Source organism: Nerophis ophidion, linkage group LG03 (genome assembly GCF_033978795.1).
Source record: "Nerophis ophidion isolate RoL-2023_Sa linkage group LG03, RoL_Noph_v1.0, whole genome shotgun sequence".
NCBI lineage: Eukaryota > Metazoa > Chordata > Actinopteri > Syngnathiformes > Syngnathidae > Nerophis > Nerophis ophidion.
Genome location: NC_084613.1, coordinates 42,760,414 through 42,781,007, shown reverse-complemented (window position 1 = coordinate 42,781,007; position 20,594 = coordinate 42,760,414). Strand labels below are relative to the sequence as shown.

General features: G+C 38.4%; 1 protein-coding gene across 4 annotated transcripts in view; it reads right to left on the bottom strand.

The window, feature by feature from the left end:
- LOC133549610 (ryanodine receptor 3-like) overlaps positions 1-20,594 on the bottom strand; it is a 373,912-nt gene that overhangs the window by 52,789 nt on the left and 300,529 nt on the right. For 2 of the 4 annotated variants that reach the window (XM_061895194.1, XM_061895196.1), the window contains exons 67-73: positions 17,086-17,326; positions 16,920-17,007; positions 16,739-16,831; positions 10,886-10,900; positions 10,055-10,225; positions 9,908-9,967; positions 4,321-4,455 (exon numbers count right to left, since the gene is read on the bottom strand). In XM_061895194.1, coding sequence (XP_061751178.1) covers positions 4,321-4,455; positions 9,908-9,967; positions 10,055-10,225; positions 10,886-10,900; positions 16,739-16,831; positions 16,920-17,007; positions 17,086-17,326 — 803 coding nt within the window. The remainder of the gene's footprint in view (positions 1-4,320; positions 4,456-9,907; positions 9,968-10,054; positions 10,226-10,885; positions 10,901-16,738; positions 16,832-16,919; positions 17,008-17,085; positions 17,327-20,594) is intronic. The other 2 variants (XM_061895195.1, XM_061895197.1) reach the window with 1 other exon arrangement.

Sequence of the window (20,594 nt, the reverse complement as noted above, 5' to 3'; positions counted from 1 at the left end):
ATTAGGGGGTACTTGAATTAAAAAAATGTTCACAGGGGGTACATCACTGAAAAAAAGTTGAGAACCACTGGGGTAGGGCACACCAGAAAGACTACCATGTGCAAAAATTCATATTAACATAATTCATTGGATTATTTTTACGTCCATGTTGGTACTTTGAGTGGTCACTCGTTACTACGAAAAAATAGTTTGATCAATTTCAAAAGAGCCCCAAAGAGCACATAAATAACAGGAAAATGTTAGCATGAACAGTCAGTCACACTAAGAAGTAGAGATTCGAAGATTAACCGGTTTGCATTGAGCCGTAGACATGCACATGCAAAATACAAATACATCTTTAGGGTATCTTTTGCATAGATTTTTCCTTAACAGACCTATGTTCAAACCACTTTTTTGCTCTCTTTTTGTCCGACAGTTCGTTTTGAGAGGGAGAGATTTGTTAGATGCAAATGAAACTCTCCTCACCACGCTGAGTGAACATTCGCCCCCATCCCGCAAAAATGTTTTGTAGTTTTTTAGCGCTCTTGCTTTTACTTAGCACTATGGACTTTAGTGACTGCCACCAGCCATTTGTTTTGAGTTTTGAGAGAACTCCACCACAGCACAACATCCCAGATGATATAGCGAGATCAGTGGCTCACCGTGTATCGTCGGCATTAAGGAAGGTGGCGAAGATGCTGGTGGACGAGAGAGAGGAACGAAGCCTGGCTATGTACCGGTCTGGATCTATAGGCTTGCTAAGGTTGAACTTTTACCGGTTCAGTAACTTTGTAATGCTATATCCTGGACGTATGCATGTGTGTTGACAATGAAAGGCTTTTCTGTTCTATATCATGTAAATAACTGCTACACAGTTGTTTCAAATTGTAAAAAGAGGTTCAAACTGGCTATACAGTAAGCTTAGCTACTGCGCGAACACTTTCAACTGGTCCATTGCCAAACACAGGAGGCACTGATCCAATTAAAAGTATTTTTAGGAAAAAATAAATTCCTTATTTTGACGTAGGACGGTGACGCTATTGCTTAAAATAGAAAGCTAAGCTAGCTACACAACAACTCGAGCTAACATTGCTAACCTGTCATTCACACATTTCTAACCGAATGCTTTTTCTTACAGTTTCATTGTCTCCTCCATTGCCATGAAGAGTAGACAATGTCTCCGCCATTAAAATTAGCTTCTGGGAAAATCCATCTTTGTGTGAAGCAGGAATCTTTGAAGTGTTTTGCACACACAAAGAGAGACTTCTTCACAGTCAAAGGCACATTTACCGCAAAACAAAAAGTTAGCTGATTCTTACTTTTTCAGATGAGACTGGATGTTTGAATAGGTTTCTGTGTTGGGTAATAAAAACAGTAACATAGCATTTACGTTCTTCGATTCATATTTTGGGGATTTTTTCTTGTAAACTACAGATGCTAGTCACATTGACTAAAAACAGCGGACGCGCGGAATGCAATTAGGGTAGATTTATCATATATGGTAATCCGCTGAGTGTGTGCCCAATTTGTGATATCAGCAATTGTGCACATTCCAAACGGACCAATTGAAGGAAGTAGGCAGGAAGGCAATTTCATTTTATAAATATCTGTAATGCCTCCACACTTTGAGTTCAAATTTTCGGGACTTATATCCCAAATACACAACAGTAGGTACTAATAGGTATGAAAAGTTGGTTTTGCATGATAGGACCCCTATAATTTGATTTGAATCCAATTTTAACCAAATCTAAAACAACATTAACACTATGGCAACACTATGTGTTTTACAGGAGAAACAGGCATCTTGATAAAACTAATCCAGGGTGCAAAATGTGCCACTCTGCTGTCAAATTCCTCAGTAAATTCCCCAAAAAGACACCGTAGAGTTATTGAGTCTGTTTTGCTGAATTGTAGAGCTAGCGTTCACAGCTAGTGGGTCCACGACGATGACTTCTGTTTTGTTTGATCATCCGTTATACTGCCACGTTACAGGCACCATTTGGAAACAATTAAGGTATGTAAATAAACATTTACAAAATCTTTCTGTGTAAATAATTAATTTCACAATGTAAATATATGTGGCTTATTTTGTGGTACGACTAATACGTGGAAAAATATGTTTTCTTGTCAAATTCAGTGGGTGCGGCTTATATACCGATGTGCTCTATAGTTTGGAAAATTCAGTTCTATAAAAGATGCACATTGTACAGTCACTTATAAGGTTATAACAGGTCTCGTGTTAGAATATGTGGAGCTAAAACATGAAATACATCTCCAACTTTCCGCAACATATTTTCTTTGGTTTGAGGTGGAATTCTTGGAGGCTAAAATGTAAACATCCCTAAAGATCCTAATGATGACTCCACATTATATATATATATATATTTTTTTTTTTTTCAGTCCGTCAGATAAACATTGAAGAGTCGCGTAGCCTCGTATGACGTCATGTCACATCTTACAGTGTATAGCCTGAGTATGGTCATGTGACTGCCAGTCTCTGTTTGTTAGGGGCAATGGAGTCAAACGTCACTACTATTGGATTGGTAAAACAGAGACACGTGACAGTGTCCGCTGGAAGAAGTCTAACAATCAGAATCAGAATCAGAAATACTTTTTTAATCCCCAAAGGGAAATTGAGATTTTCAGCACAATCTCATTCAAGTTTGAATAATGTGTATTTTCAAGGTAATTAAAAGATTATGGATAAATATAATGATGACATAAATAAAAGTAGCAAGCAAAATGAAACGCAACGCAACAGAGTAATAGTGATTCTCCTCAAGTAAAAGTAAAAACTATGTTGCATTAAAACTACTCTGACGTCTCTGCGTTGTCGACTTGTCTAGATGGAAGAAGACCCCCTATGACCTTGTGTTGGCTTAACATGAATGTAAAAATCAAATAATTGAACCCACTTGGCATCCATTGCCGTATGTGAGTTCTGATCAGGGGATGTCGTTGTGGTTTGTGAAATCCTTTAAGACACTTTTGATTAAGGGGTATACAAATAAACTGTGGTTGATTGATTGATCTAAAAAATGAAGTTAGTCAATGTAATAGATTAAATGTCTTCCAAGGACATACCTGAAAAGCAGCACTATGACTACCGTATTTCCTTGAACAGCCGCCGGGGCGCTAATTAATTTAAGGCGGCTAATTAATTTAAAACCTCTTCTCACGCCTGCGCTTATTCAAAGCATGCGGTAAAAGTAAGCAGGCGCTAATAATTTTAAAACTTCTTCTCACCCCTGCACTTACCAATGGCAAGCAGTAAAAATTGAGTTTGATAAAAAAAATAATAATAATAATAAACAATTATTCTGCGTCCGCGGCCCGGGGGTTGGAGACCACTGCTCTACAGCATGTCATCGCGCCCACTTTTACACCATGCTGTCTGCATGCCAGCCGGTCGCATGCATTTCGCCGCTTCTTATACGAGATTGTAATGCATACTTGGTCAACAGCCATACCTTTTACACTGATGTTTGTGATATAAACAACTTTAAAACTCTTATTAATATGCGCCTCTCTCTGTGAACCCACACCAAACACATTTCTGGAGACTACTGGCTCGGTGGCACATTATAAACGCAGCATACTTACCCATAATGCCGTGCATCCATGACTCTTGTCTACTGGTATATTTTACACGCGCCCCCAACCCCGCCCACCTCAACCAACGCACGGGAGGGGGGGGGGGGGGTATATGTTGTAGCCAGGAGTTGTCGATGCATTGCATTCTTTGTAAGTGTTATGTTGCGTTTATAATGTGTTACAGAGCCAATGTTCTCCAGAAATGTGTTTGGTGTGGGTTCTCAGAGTGTGGCGCATATTATTAAGAGTGTTAAAGTTGTCTTATATCACAACCATTAGTGTGATCTGTATGGCTGTGGAACAAGACCCCTGGTTTACACATAGAAAAAGGAAATAAAAACTCCTTTGCCATTTTGATAAAGACGGCAGGGGAAGCGCCACTCGTGATGTCACGAATTTGACCCGGCGGTAAAAATAAGCATGCACTTATTGATTTGGGTAGCGAATTTGCCCGGGCAGTAATTCAAGGCAGGCGCATCTTACATGCACGGCGGCTATTCAAGGAAATACGGTATATTAAGATATACAAATTAATCATTGGCCCGTATTCAAATTAAATGTGTAATGTTAAAAAAAACAACTGAAACATCAGTATATTCCAGAATTTCTTAGCACATTTTGTAACATTGTGCTTAACAGGAAGTTTTAATGTACACAATGTAAAATAGATGTGCTTGAGTATGTGACATGCCATATGTTCACTGGCAACACCTCCAGACAATGTGTGAAAGTCCAAAATATTCCTACCAGCTCCAGGTTGAAAACAGCAGCGGCGATCCTCTGGATACGATCCACCACTCTCTCAGGGTCAGTAGGCCCCTCGCATCGTAATATGATATCCTTGTAGAGGTTCATCTGCCACCTCACGGCAGGGTCTTCAGACTGGAGGCACGTTTCACAGAAAGATATCAAACAAATACAGCAAATGTTATGATACACTCAATTATCTTAGTCCCTTAACAGAAAGTCAAAAATCTGTCTTTCTGAAAGGACGGGTTGCTCACTAAGGGTTTATTCAAACTCAATTTATTTTAATGTGCTGGATTTGAGAGTGATTCACCCTTGCTTCCTTCTGGCCCCTGGTGGCCTGCCGTCACAGTGTGCATTACCATGGCCTGGTTAATTATCTCATCACTTTTTTTCTGTTGTATGATTGCAGTTTCTCTAACTTATACAGAAGGGAACTAATTGCAGCTTATCTGGCGCTCGTCTTATAATTTACAAACGTATGTTGCACAAAGTTGCCGCTCTAATTATTTACTTGCAAGAGTGGTGATCACTTTAATTATAAAGCATGTTTAATTTTGCTGCACTACTGAAATGTAGGTGTCTATGTGAACTATGTCCACTATTTTTTAGAGTTGTTCTGATTATATTCAGTGTCCTAGGTTGCTGCTGTCATTAATTTTTGCCAGGAGTTAATTATTAACACCTCTTTATTATTTGCAAAAAAATATTTTGTTACAGATTAGCGAGCACCCCAAAAGGGACAACCAATAGAAAATGGATGTATGGAAGGTTAACGAGCATGCTGTGGGTTTTAATTTTGGATCATGTATTAGTCTTTGTACTTTGTTTTATATTGTACAAAACCCAGTTTCGGGCCATGCGTTTCCCACCGAGGCCTTCAGTGATGTCCGACTTCAATGATTACCTCCCAAAACACCATAAATTATGTCACCACATGACCATTGCTGGAGAAATACTATACAGAAACACATTTACTTGGCATTGAACCACATAAACAATGTGCAAAACGGGTTATGTTCTGGCGCATTTAAAAATCAATAAACCGGCATTAGCTTCAGCCCGATTGTAGCTGAGATGGACGCCAGCGCCCCCCGCGACCCCAAAAGGGAATAAGCGGTAGAAAATGGATGGATGGATAGCAATTAAAACATATCTCATGTGGTACTGTCAAAATAAAAATTGCAAAATACATATTAAACGTGAACAAATAAATAAATAAAATATCTGAACTCATAATTTGTGGAACCCATTTGACGCCGTATAAGCCAGTGGTGCCGCTTGTTGTGTTGCAGGCATTTTCTCTTTTCATCGTCGAGACACCTGAGCTAGCTTCCGGGGTTGGGCTGAAATCGTCTCACAAGATATAGTTTCTCTTTAAATATCCTTCTTGAAAATGGCCTTGCAAATATATGTGTTGTCTTGTCTAATCATAAAAGATGCAGACGAAGCGTGTTGGATGAGTTCTTAAAGTTTACTCCACAGAGTTCTTAAAGTTTACTTCATCGATAACATCCAGCTGCCGGCCTGTCTACATTCAACAACCTAAACGGGACTACTGCGATGCGTTTCACTACTGTGGCATGCTGGGTAATGTAGTTTGTGGAGGTTGCCCTGCAGGGGGTTCTTTGGACCACCGAGCACCGACATGAGAGCTCATTTCAGAGTTACAATACAGTTTTTATTTGTGATTTTTCAGCAACTTGCTGTCCAGCAAGTGTCCGTTCGTTGCTCTCGCTCCAGCTCCAACGTCGTCTCTCCTCGCGGTTGCTGCTTATACAGAGCGACAGGTGATTAGATAACAAGGCCCAGGTGGGCCATCTATGCACTTGTCACTGATTTCGAGGCCGGTCCTGGCACAACCAGGCCACGCCCCCCTCCACAGAGTTCTTCTTTGAGCTCATACCATCACAAAATATATCTGCCATAGGCAGGCCTAACGGTCCCGATGAGTATCCAATCACAGGACGCGTAAATGTCACGTTCAACATGAGGCCATCTAGAAGGCTTTACTGATGACAACTCGGGATCTAATTGGCTATCGCAACTGTCTGTCAAAAGTTTGTGTCCGTTCACTGACACAAAATACAATGATTTGCTAATCCCTTTCAACCTATATTTAATTGATTAGATTGCAAAGACAAGATATTTAACGTTCGAACTGGAAAACATAAATTTTTGCACATATTAACTCATTTGGAATTTGATGCCTTGCAACATGTTTCACAAAAGCTGGCACAAGTGGCAAAAAAGACTGTGGAAGTTGAGGAATGCTCATCAAACACTTATTTGGAACATTCCACAGGCGAACAAGCTAATTGGGAACAGGTGGGTCCCATGATTGGGTATAAAAGCAGATTCCATGAAATGCTCAGTCATTCACAAACATGGATGGGGTGAAGGTCCCCACTTTGTGAACAAATGCGTGAGCAAATTATCGAACAGTTGAAGAAAAACATTTCTCAACGAGCTATTGCTAGGCATTTAAGGATTTCACCACCTACGGTCCGTAATATCATCAAAAGTTTTAAGGAACCTGGAGAAATCCCTGCATGTGACTTTCGATCCTTCAGGCGGTAGTGCATCAAAAGCAACATCAGTGTGTAAAGACTTCAGAAAACCACTGTCAGTAACTACAGTTCATCGCTACATCTGGAAGTGCAAGTCAAAACTCTACTATGCAAAGCGAAATCCATGTATCAGCAACACCCTGAAACGCCGCCAGCTTTGCTGGGCCCGAACTCATCTAAGATGGACTGATACAAAGTGTAAAATTGTTCTGTGGTCTGACGAGTCCACATTTCAAATTGTTTTGGAAACTGTGGATGTTGTGTCCTCAGCAACAAAGAGGAAAAGAACCGTCCGTCTGTGAAGGCACCATTAGTGCTGAAAGGGACATACAGGTTTTGGAGCAACATAAATTGCCATGCAAGCAACGTTATCATGGACGCCCCTGCTTATGCCAAGCCACGTGTTACAACAGTGTGGCTTCGTAGTAAAAGAGTGTGGGTACTAGACTGGCCTGCCTGTAATCCAGACCTGTCTCCCATTGAAAATGTGTGGCGCATTATGAAGCCTAAAATACGTCAACGGAGACCCCGGACTGTTGAATAACTTAAGCTATACATCAAGTAAGAAGTGGAAAGTATTCTGAAAAGCTTCAAAAATTGGACTCCTCAGTTTCCAAACATTTATTGAGTGTTGTTAAAAGGAAAGGCCATGTAACACAGTGGTACAAATGCAACGTGTTTTGCAACGTGTTGCTGCCATTAGATTCTAAGTTAATAATTATTTGCAAATAAAAAAATATGTTTCTCAGATTGAACATTAAATATATTATCGTTGCAGTGTATTAAATTAAGTATAAGTTCAAAAGGAATTGCAAATCATTGGATTCTGTTTTTATTTACAAAATACATAATGTGCCAACTTCACTGGTTTTGGGTTTTGTAAATTATTCTATCAAGTTCCAAAGCAAAGAATATCATGTTGCTGACTCAGTCTCTGTGCTTTTTTGACCATTGCAACAAAATAAGCCACCATGGAGCCAAAGAGATGTGCATGTACCAGCACTTTGATAAAGAAAGTGAGAAACGGTACTGAATTCAAAAAAGAAATCATCCCTTCCGCTCATCGCCATCTTGTCCAACAAAGTACTTCAGTATATTTAAAATTATGTTAAATTGTCAAGTATCAATTTCATTTGTCATGTATATGTATGTCACATTGTTTTCTGTATGTAAACCATAATTAGTATACATAACGTGCATTTTCTGTTAATATTTGTGGTTGTCTGCAATGGATAATTTAGATATACATAAGTTCTTATGGGAAAATGTTTGTCTGACCTTTTGGAACGGGTTACTAATGAAAACCAAGGAACCACTGTATTGCCAGGGCAACCTTACTGCACAGTCTTACCTGGGCTGAAGCCCAGCAGTCACTGAGTTTCAGGACCTCGCAAACAGACATGTTGTTTTTGTTGCACGCGACCAGGAGAGAAAGAGGTTTGCGACAGAAATTATTTAAAAACGGCTGCTTTGTTGCTGTTAAACTGGTGTGGTGCGGTGTGTGTTCTAGTATGGTGTAAATTACAGTACATTATATCGGACCAGGGAAGAGAGCGGGTTACAGCCATTGGAAGGTCCTCGCAATTTTTCATTTTTTTTTAAATCTCTGCTTGGGTCCTCACACGTGATACACCACTTTTACGATGTCAATTGATGAATGAGTATTGTATGGGTATTCCAATACAGTACAATGCAAAGTAAGATGCACATTAAAGGGGAACATTATCACCAGACCTATGTAAGCGTCAATATATAACTTGATGTTGCAGAGAAAAGACCATATTTTTTTTAACCGATTTCCGAACTCTAAATGGGTGAATTTTGGCGAATTAAACGCCTTTCTGTTTATGCCTCTCTCAGTGACGACGTCCGAACGTGACGTCACATCGGTACTCAACGCCATTTTTCCCTACACATCAGACGCATCGAGTCAAATCAGCTCTGTTATTTTCCGTTTTTTCTTCTGTTTTCCGATACTTTGGATACATCATGCCTCGTCGGTGTGTTGTCGGAGGGTGTAACAACACGATCAGGGACGGATTCAAGTTGATTTACGTAGAATGTGCATCAATTAGCACGGCATGCTAATCGATGTTAACGTGCTATTTAGGCTAACTGTGTGTACATATTGCAGAATTATGCCTCATTTGTAGCTATATTTACATCCAGCCTTTCCCCCCATCCACATTTAATGCCAAACAAACACTTAGCAGTCAAAAGATGCAAAAGTTTGGTTTTTACCGGCAATGCTACGACAGAGATAGCACAGAGATGGCAAAAATGTCTGGATATCCTGCGACATTCAAAACACATGCATTCCCAACAATAAAATCAACGAAATCACAAAGCTAAGTGTTGTTGTTGTTATTGACTTATGTGCTAATCAGACATATTTGGTCGCGGCATGACTGCCAGCTAATCGATGCTAACATGCTATTTACGCTACCTGTATGTACATTTGAAACTATATTTACATCCAGCGTTTCCTTCCACCCACATTTAATGCGAAACAAACACTTACCAATCGACGGATTTAAGTTGATCCAGTGTCAATGCGAAAGTCCTGATCGGTTGGTCTGCACATTTTACCGGCGATGCTAACGCAAAGATGACCGAATAGCGTCAAAAGCTATTCGCTCAATAGCTTCAATTTCTTCTTCAATTTCGTTTTCGCTATCTGCCTCCATACTCCAACCATCTGTTTCAATACATGCGTAATCTGTTGAATCGCTTAAGCCGCTTAAATCCGAGTCTGAATCCGAGCTAATGTCGCTATATCTTGCTCTGCTATTCGCCATTGTTTGTATTGGAATCGCTATATGACGTCACAGGGAAATGGACAGTGGCTTAAGCAAATAGCGAAAATCAAGCACTTTAAAACTTTTTTCAGGGATATTCCGGGACGGGTAAAATTTTGAAAAAAAATTTGAAAAATAAAACAAGCCACTGGGAACTGATTTTTATTGGTTTTAACCCTTCTGAAATATGATAATGTTCCCCTTTAATTCAACACTCACCTTTACTCTGAGGTGAAGGTTTTGCCAGATGTGTTCTTTGACTTCATCGTCTGTGTCTCTCTGTAAAACAAATTTAACAAAGCTTAAAACGAGTTTGGCATTTTATTGAAGCTGCACACTTGTTTGAACAGTAGATTTTAGTCTAACCATCAAATAGCGCGTCTTTGCCAGGGAGATGAGCTCCTGGTCTCCAGGGGTGCACATGTTGAGGCCGATTGGAAGCATCTTCTTCAGTGCGGCCACAATCAGTGACGTTTGGATGGAATAGAACTCACCCCGGCGTTTCTTGTGTTTCCTTTCCTGGTCCTGTCCTCCAGACTGAAACAAATACACTATTAACCGTACAAAATACCCAATGAAGGACAACAAAAAAGGAACTAATTACTCATTTATATTTACCTCAATCATAAAGGACTAAATTAGCATTTAACAATGTTTTTATTACAAAGTGGAAGACTGGATAAGAAAAAAAGCCAGCAATATTGACAGTGTGTATTCAGTCCTGGCACAATCTGTGATAACACTTTATGTTCCACTGAAGCATAAATAATATCACACCTCGGATGAAAACACAACTAACAAGCTGTCTTTAGTTCAAAAGAAAGATGTTACAAAAAAGTGGAAAGGTAAACTACTATTTAGCCAAATTGAAGCAGCAGGCTCTGGAAAAAAAACACACGCACATATTACCACACACTGACAACAACATATACACACTTGAGCCAGCTAGTGGCCAAACACAACACAATCCAACAACCAAAAACACTCCACATTTTGCTAGAAGATTCCATGATTTCACCCTAAAAGACGACAAAGAACGAGGAAAGGAGCTATGCCAAACACAGCAATGAGAGGACAACATAATAATATGACTTCACTATACATGACAAAGCAAGGAGACACAATGCACTATTGCCTTATTGGCTTACAGTAACAAGCCAATAGGCTGCCAGGGAAGCATGCACTGCATCACTCTACCTTTTCTTTAAAGGACTGTGTGAGACACAGAGACAAGAAGAGAGGGACAGGTAGGTAGAAGATAAGGGTGACAGTTATTGGAAGCAAAATGTAGCTCTTTGTGCTGCCTTTTAAAGCATTTGATGTTGACAAATATACAATATCTGTTTATGATGAATGAATGTTAGTCCCATGTGATAAGTCACACAGATGCATACAACAAACACTCATTGAAGTCTGTATGTTGGGAGCAATTTGTTCTCGTATTGTTTTTCTAATGCCTAATTCCAGGCTGGACAAAGCTGTACAGCATAAACAAAGTTGAGACAGAGATTAATATGAACACAAATCTGTGTAGTAATTTTTTTCTCTGATGTAACAAGGCTTCTTGACAATATATGTTTGTTTTCCTTTAAAATACTAACAATTTGTAAGAAACATGCGTAAGTGGGATGGGCAGCATGTGCCGTACTATGTTGTAAATTAAATGAGCCAAATCTTGACTGTCGATGCCAGAAAAAAAATCTCCATATGAAAACATACTGCTGGGTCTTGGAAGAATTGTTACTCCATTTTACAAAGGTCAAATTATTGGCTTGCATAAACAAAACACAGGGAATACCTCAAATTATTCATTAAAAATGTGTTCGTGAAAAATGTAATGATTTTGTCTGGTAAAACCAAATGGTAATAAAACATTAATAACATATTTTAAATAGCGATGTGCACAATCCCAAAACATACAACACTTTGAGTGAGGTAAGGGACTGCAGTCTCGACTCAGGGCCTGATTTACTAGAGGCTTGCTTGCACTAAAACATGTGTAAACCTGAAATAGCACACGCAGAGCTAATCTATTAAACGTGCACAAAATGGATTGCGTATGTTAGACTTAGTGAGCAGAACAAGGCGTACAATCCATTTTGCGTCTCTGTCTTCATTAATATGCAAAATATATGCTGATCATCGAAATGTCCACAATACTGGGAGGATAAGATGCAAATATAATTATAGTATTATTATTTACTCATCACTATTTTGCAAGTAACATTTTGCACTTTATTTAGCATGTGTCAGACATAGGTGCAAACTGACAGTTCCACACTTGGCTGCAGGATCAGTGCTTGCGCTGCATAGACAAACTATAGACAGACGAGAATCCTCTGTCCTATGTGTGTGTGTCAGCATTTTGGACTGTCAGAAATTAAAAAAAATAAATATAAAGTTTATTCACCAACATCCTTTTATAATTTCTCAATTCTAAAATGGTAGTTCTTAAATTTCTAGAGGACTCAAATATCTGATTAAAACAAATTCAATTAATGCGTTCTGTTGTCAGTTAGTATTTTTTTTAATGACCTTTGTTTTTTTCCACATGGAATATATATTAATAAAATATTTCTTAATAAAAAAAAAACTTAAGTATGCATTTTTTTACACCATGAGGGGGGAGTAAGTGCAGGCTCTCTCCACTGAAGCTGCGGTAAAGATAAAAAATGGTTTCATTGTAGATGCACTGTAGGACTGCTTTTAAAGGCCTATAAAAAGTTGTACACATCTGCTCCATGTTTGAAAACTTAGCGACACGCCACAGGTAGGTCCATGATAACATGAATGTGCAGTAAATGAGTGTCTCTGTGGTGATTCCCCATATAGTAGACGCAAAATCTTCATTTAAATAAAGCGTTCTGCACCTCTTTTCAATTTCTTAGTAAATCAGGTCCATAGTCATGACAAGTTATGCATACCAAAACTTGGTGCTATAAAGGCACTTAAAAGGTAGCAACCTGACGGAAAAAATAAAAAGATATCAGTGCCTGATTTCGGTGCTAAATCATTAGTATTTACAAAAATGTACTGTTACTTTAGTGGAAAAATGAGGAACAGTTAGCGCCTGCCGTGATGGTGTTACACTTTGTGTTAGTTTTTCACTTGCACAGACAACAATGGGCATTTAGCTAAACTGCTAAAGCCGAAGTGCTTACAACTTTTGTTGTACTTAGAAAAAGAAAACACAGCCCCCTGCAACAAGTAATTTCATCTTGCTACACAACACTTTCATGTATGATTAACGAGCAAACACTGTCATAATGATAATCTAACATCGCCAATCCCTCCAGGAATTTTAAGGCCTTTTTTGTGACTGATTGCTTTTTTAGCGATTTAATTCTAAAAAAACAGAATCAGTGGCAACTTGTTCACCTTTTTTTAACACTAGAAGACCCAGAGAGCAGCCATTTGGGTTTTCTACCTATAAAACCGACAGGTCAGCCGATCGGCTGGAAGGCCCTCCCTTTGTTATGTAAACGAGGATATCAGGTTGCAGTCACATGAGCCATCATGGCCACATTGGTCATTAGCATGGCAGTGCTTCTTGGGTGCGCTCTCTGAGCACATCTGAGAATTGAGGTGTGAATGTTGTTTGTCTTCTGCGTAAAGGCGACCTGAGTTGAGCAGAACCTGGCACAGCTCAAATCTATAATTGGTATTTTAAAATCAGACATATAATATCATATCTTTGACATAACATCACATTACAGTATGAGCAAACAGCAACAGTCAGTCTGGTTATCTATGAGTTGAGACTGGGAGAGACGGGAAAAGAGAAAATAGAGGGAAAGAGCAAAACAGGCAAAAACAATATAAAAATTCTAAAATAAAACAAATCAAATACGTTTCTGGTGTATATCAGTTTGAAAAAAATGTTACATAAAATAAATCATTATCTTGTACAGATATCAACTTGATGAGCAATTCTGTAAATGACTGGTGGGGCTACCACAGATTGTGAGTGTGTTTTTAATGTGGTTCGGTTCTTTTACTTTTCCTATGTGTCTGGTGGGGATGTTGGAAGCACTGTGTTGTAGGGTCCTGATAACTTCTACATCCTTCTACATATATTACATATATTACATTTTGATTCAGCTCATATGTTCTGCCCAGGCTGCCACCTTGGGAAACTGGTGAAAAACAGTTAGCAGCTCCTGTCTGATACTCCCCTCCCCCATTTTATGTCAAGGTGTTTTGAGTAAAGTGGCTCAGCATGTCCCCTCCTGTGGTCCCCCAGTGATTGCCCCGTTTACTTAACGATCGGCTGCCCTCTGGGTTTTATAGGTAGACCAAAAATCCTGGGTCTTCAACATTGCTTTAAATTTGTGATCCTATGTATTTGTGTTCCTTAATCAATCAAAACAACAAACAAACATTGGAAAACAAATACTGCACTGATGGTTTGTGTCATGACTCTCATATTTGGACTTTGTTTTTTGATGTTCCTGTATTTTGTTTTATTTCTTGTCCAGAGCGCGTATTTTGATTGTTTATTCATGTTAAAACATTCATTTACACTCCAAAACCTCTCTCACCAGATTTGTAAAACATTTGTGAGTCGTTGAGTTCAGTAATTTATGTGAGTAAATTAGAGATGATAAAATAATCTGTAGGGCTGTGAATCTTTGGGCACCACACGATTCGATTGAATTCAATTTGGGGGTGGGGGGTGGGGGCAACGATTCCATTAAAAATCAATTCTCCATTCAAAATTATAAAGAACTTTAAGAACTTTCAGCTTTGATAGATTTTGGCGGCGATAGTAGACCAAAGCGTAGTGTTTTGCCTGAATGAAGACCCCATTTCCCATGAGTACCAGCGCAGTGCATTGTAAATTGGCAGAACATACTGCCATGTACATACAAACTGACACGATAATACCACAGTGATTCAGTATTACTCATCTTTCCACGATAGGAACCTACATATTTTACTCAAACTTTATATTTGCGCTTTGCAGTCATTGTTTTTTTCTTTATACAATACTTCTGAGTTTGTTGCGTGACTGTTCGTGTCAGTGTGGAACTGCAAACTATCAACCTGGTGGCTTTTTATTTTATTTTGATAGCCAACATTAGCATTATTATTTTTATTTGGGCATCAAAAGGTACTTACTCGTCCAGCAAGGACAGAGCAATGGGAGCATCAGTCGAAAATCCCTCCTCATCTTTGAACTCACTTCAGCGAGTAAAAGCTGGGCCATTGTTGATCCTTAACCATCCTTTTTTCCTGGTAGCCTCCCTTTTGTTTTTGTTTTGCAGCTTCTGCCATGATTGCAGTAATTACACGTAGGCGTTCGCATCGTCTTCCGTCTTTGCAACAAATTGGCGTATGCTGGACAGTAGTCTGCACATTATAGTTTTTTTCTGTGGCAGGGTTAACCACCCACCCACCCAAAATTGCTTGGTGCCAGTGAAAGCGATACAAACCTCTTCGGGCCATGACAGACATGGCATTCAACTAGTTGTAAGTCCAAGTACCATCCCAAAATGTATGAAAATATTTTATTAAGGTTAAAAAGTTACTTAGAACTTAGAGTTACTTACTTAGCTTTAAGAATCGTTACACATAAGAATTGCGATTAATTCAAAAATCGATTTTTGTTGACACCCCTAGTTACCCACACACATTACCATCTCTGTTATGTAAATGCTGCCTCTTTGCTATGTCAGCCTTGCACATGAATAGCTGTTCTTAAATTCTTTACCCTGGATAAATAAAGGATAAATACAAATATAAATACATGCAAACTAGAAAGTGTGCTGTTAAACATTTATATGCTACATTACCCAAAAGACTCAGGAACCAGAAGTAGCGGTGTGGTCTATTTGTACTAGGAAGTTGGAATTTCAACAGGAAAACCCCCTAAAGATTGGATTTCCAACTCGGAAAGTCAAAGCATTCCGACCACACCCCGAGTTTGTTTCAAAGATGGCTGCTCTGCAGGTAAACATTGATGTATGCTTCTACAATATCCGTTATTTTCACTTCTGATTAGTTTATGTCGCAGTAAATCAGTCATTTACGATGTATAGTTGGATGTTTTTATATAGTAACGTCACTGCAGTGTAAACATTTACTTTATGTGTTTTATACGTTCAATATTGATAGCAGTAGCGTCTGTGTTTCCTTTTCAATCACCGTGTTTAAAGTTTGCAGACAAAATGCTTTTTTTTTTTTTTTTTTAAATATTTAGACAAAGCAAGCGCAAAGATAGCATTCATGGATGTGACCATCATGATTTCCAACCTCGTAACTGGAACACTCACAACTCGGCTGTGAGAACATTCCTAGCTTCGCCTCTCAACCTGTCAAGGTAAATGAAACGCAGCATAGGTCTGAGATATGCAGGAGGAGCACAATTGCGCCGTTAGAGTAATAAAGAGTTGATATTTTTTGTTACACGCTGTTGTTCCTGCTTTGTCTACACAATAAAATAACATAAGTTTAATTTGAGCACCACTCAGGGACAAATTCAATTGTTGTTGGCAAAAATGTGCAAGGAAGTTGCAGGTATGGACAAAGTTGCAAGGCTACCCATTGTCAGTTGAATTTGCATGAATTTGAGCGGTCGTGACGTTGTACATTTCTGGAAGGGTTGACAATTGTGTATAAAGTTCTTGGGTTAAGTTCAACATTTCTGATTGAATTATGCAAAATGTATGCATTGAAATACTTTCAAAAAATATTGTGCATTCCTAATGTACTTTGTTGCTACTGTGATTTATTTTTACTACATTGTAAAATAATTTATATCATTGAATGATTCAGTTTACTATTTTACTAAACTTGCATGTTACAAAACAACATACAAAATACATTGTTTTTGGATAAAAAAATACCCTTCTAGTTTTTTAAGTACCAGTCCAGGCACCATTTAAGAAACCTTTCAAAAGCACCAAATTGGATCCTGTATTTGATAATAATATATTGATAAAACAATACCAAACCTTACACATAACCCAAAACACAAGTAAATATAGTTCTAATCCTATAAATACTGTTATACTGGATGCTTTACTGGAGTGATGAATGTGAACCAACCTTGGACATCTTAGTTTTATTGTCTCCGGTTAAAAAGGAAAGATTGTTGATTTCATTCTGGACCACAAAGTTCTGTTCCTCCCGTTTGAAATTCTGTGAAAATTGTAAAAAAGAGGAAAAATACGTCACCAATTATTATCACCAAATATACAACTTACACTGTACTGTAATGTTTTCTTACATGTGATTTGCACCAGAGGATAAAAATCTCAGCAACCATTCTGAAGAGCTCATTAGAGTCTGCATCTGGTTCTTTCAGCCACCTGGACCTGCAATGAGCGATTGGACCTTGACCTTGTTCATATAAAAAGCTGAATCATTCAATAAATGTCAATGATCTCACTCACCTGTTGTTGTCCACATAGCGGATGAGCATGGGGTAAAAGGCATAAAGGTCCCTGCAGAGCACGGCAAACTCATCCAGGATGAGCAGCTCGGCCTCCTGGGTGTCTCCCTTGCTGTCGGCTTTTAACAGCTCCTCCTCAGCCACCACCTTCACCGTCTTCTTCTTCAGTTTCTCCAGCGTTGGCAGGAAGTGACTCTTTAGCAGGTCAGTGCGGGCTTTGCTGATGATGGGCTGCACATACACTGGGAACACAAGCAGTAAAAATGTGCAGAAAATGTAAATATAGCTAAAGAACATTTAACATAATATTGTCCTTAAGAAATAGGATTTGACCTTGATTAAAAGAAATAGCACTCTAAAATATTTTTGGAAACAGATCGAATCACAGATGATAGCAACAGATTTCTAAAGTAGTTGAGAATTAGTACATATAATAAGAGTGTTACGCAAATTATAAACACATACTATTTCATGAGGATGATTACAAGTGCCTTTGCAGTGAAACAAGGTGTGTCAGAAAAGTTCCAGGAGTAAAGGTTGTTGGAAGCATTGTTCAATATTATAGGTATGGTCCACTGCAAGTTATTGCAGAGGATCAACCAAGCACGTCTTTAAAGAGACACTACGGCATTTGCTTTTTGGTCAGTTCGCGAGAGGAGGCGTGGATTGTGGCAGAACAACTCATGGCTGCTTCACCATGACTATGCTCCTGCGCTTGATGCCCTATCCCAGTGGTTCTCAAATGGGGGTACGTGTACTCCTGGGGGTACTTGAAGGAATGCCAAGAGGTACGTGGGATTTTTTACAAATATTCTAAAAATAGCAACAATTCAAAAATCCTTTCTAAATATATTTATTCAATATTACTTTGATTGATTGATTGATACTTTTATTAGTAGATTGCACAGTACAGTACATATTCCGTACAATTGACCACTAAATGGTAACACCCGAATAAGTTTTTCAACTTGTTTAAGTCGGGGTCCACGTTAATCAATTCATGGTACAAATATATACTATCAACATAATACAGTCATCACACAAGTTAATCATCATAGTATGTACATTGAATTATTTACATTATTTACAATCCGGGGGGTGGGTGGGGAGCTTTGGTTGATATCAGAACTTCAGACATCAACAATTGCATCAACAGAGAAATGTGGACATTGAAACAGTGTAGGTCTTACAGTAGGATATGTACAGCCAGCAGAGAACATAGTGAGTTCAGATAGCATAAGAACAAGTATATACATTAGAAGTACATTTGGGTTGTTTATAATCCGGGGAGATGGGATGTGAATGGATGAGGGTATTAGTAAAGTGTTGAAGTTGCCTGGAGGTGTTGTTTTAGAGCGGTTTTGAAGGAATATAGAGATGCACTTCAACAAAATATGAATGTAAGTTCGTAAACTGTGAAAAAAAATACAACAATACAATATTCAGTGTTGACAGCTACATTTTTTTGGGGACATGTTCCATAAATATTGATGTTGAAGATTTATTTTTTTGTGAAGAAATGTTTAGAATTAAGTTCATAAATCCAGTTAGATCTCTATTACAATTCCCAAAGAGGCGCTTTAAGTTGATGATTATACTTCTATGTGTAGAAATCTTTATTTATAATTGAATCACTTGTTTATTTTTCAACAAGTTTTTAGTTATTTTTATATATATTTTTCCAAATAGTTCAAGAAAGACCACTACAAATGAGCAATATTTTTCACTGTTAAACAATTTAATAAATCGGAAACTGATGACATAGTGCTGTATTTTACTTCTTTATCTCTTTTTTTCAACCAAAAATGCTTTGCTCTGATTAGGGGGTACTTGAATTAAAAAAAATGTTCACAGGGGGACATCAGTGAAAAAAGGTTGAGAACCAATGCCCTATCCGACGGTTACTCCCTAGTCACCTGGCCTGAATAAATGTTTTTATTTCTTATTTACCAAGGTCAAGAGGGTCATTAAGAGGACCTGTTTTGAAGATGACGGATCAAGAAGAAGACATCAAGAAGGCTATGATGACGGAGCTGCATAGGATTCCAAAATAATCCTTCCAGTAGTACATGAAGGCATGGCAGAGAAGACTGGGAACGTATGTTAGACTGAAGGGAGGATTACTCTGAGGGAAAAACTTGTAGTTTCTATTTCAAATGTATCTTCTGTCCTGTTCAATACTCCTGGAACTTTTCTCCGGCACATCATGCATGCAGTATAAAATCGTTCCTGGTATTAACTCAAATTTTAAATACTGTATATACCCATTGAGCACAACATCAATATGGAGGCATATGTAATCTTCAATCTTTGTTTGTCTGTTAGTTAGCAAAACAACTCAAAAAGTTGTGGGCAGATTTTTATGAAACTTTCAGGTAATGTCAGAAATGGGATAAGAGACAAGTGTTTAGATTTGTTGGGGGGTCTAGACTATTTCTAGTACGTTACCTTACGTTCCTGTTATGATACTCAACTTCTCTGTATGTACAGCCCACGTCAGAGACTAAGACAAAGAAGGTGGATGACTGCCAAAAAGATCCACTCTGTATGTTTTATTCCACTGGAGAAAGAAAATACTGAGACCAGAGAGTTAACCCTCTTGCAGACTGTTTGAAAGGGAGAGACAAACAAACCAAACATGCACAAACATGGAATGGTCATTTATCCTTCAATTTGTTGGGGTTTATTTGTTTAAAAAACCCAGCTTAAAATGTTGTTAGAAATGCGATAGGAAGAACTGATAAGTACACTTTGGGGGTGATCCGAATCACTATCCGGATTCAGGTTTTTTTTTTTTAAGGACTCTTTACTATTGGGAGGTCTGCGCTCTCCGACTGCTTTTCCATGTCTACCGTTTTATCTAGGTTTTGTTTACCTATTATATTGAAAGGTAACAAGCTCAACCTTAAAATACTCAGACAGCAAGGTATTAATTGATGTCTTTATGCATTCTTTAATATGTACATTTTGTGTTGCCTATTTTTGTACAGGCATAATTTTAATAGAAGTATATTTCATTAACTGTCAGTAAATTAAATATATGTGCTAAATAAGAATGCAGTGGATTCAAAATTTAAACTTTTACTCTATCCCTTAGAAAGTGCTCAATAGAGTACAGTAAAATATTCATTAGGTCAGGAAAAAAACACGGTGGCTATTTCATCCCTACAAGCCTGTTTCGCAGGTTTCCCTGCCCTTCAGGGTATTTCCCTGCTCTTCCTTGTCTGTCTATCTGTGTTGGCCCTGCGATGAGGTGGCGACTTGTCCAGGGTCTACCCCGCCTTGCGCTCGATTATAGCTGAAATAGGCACCAAAGGGAATAAGTGGTAGAAAATGGATGGATGGACTAAACTACCACATTTATTTTACTGTTATTAAACTACTTTGCACAAATGTAATTGGATAAACTACATTTAGAATATATAAATGTAGACGATAAAAATTGCAATTGCAATGGAGTTGTGCCCTACTCATTGCTGGATTCTATAAAACACTTCTCATTTAAATACT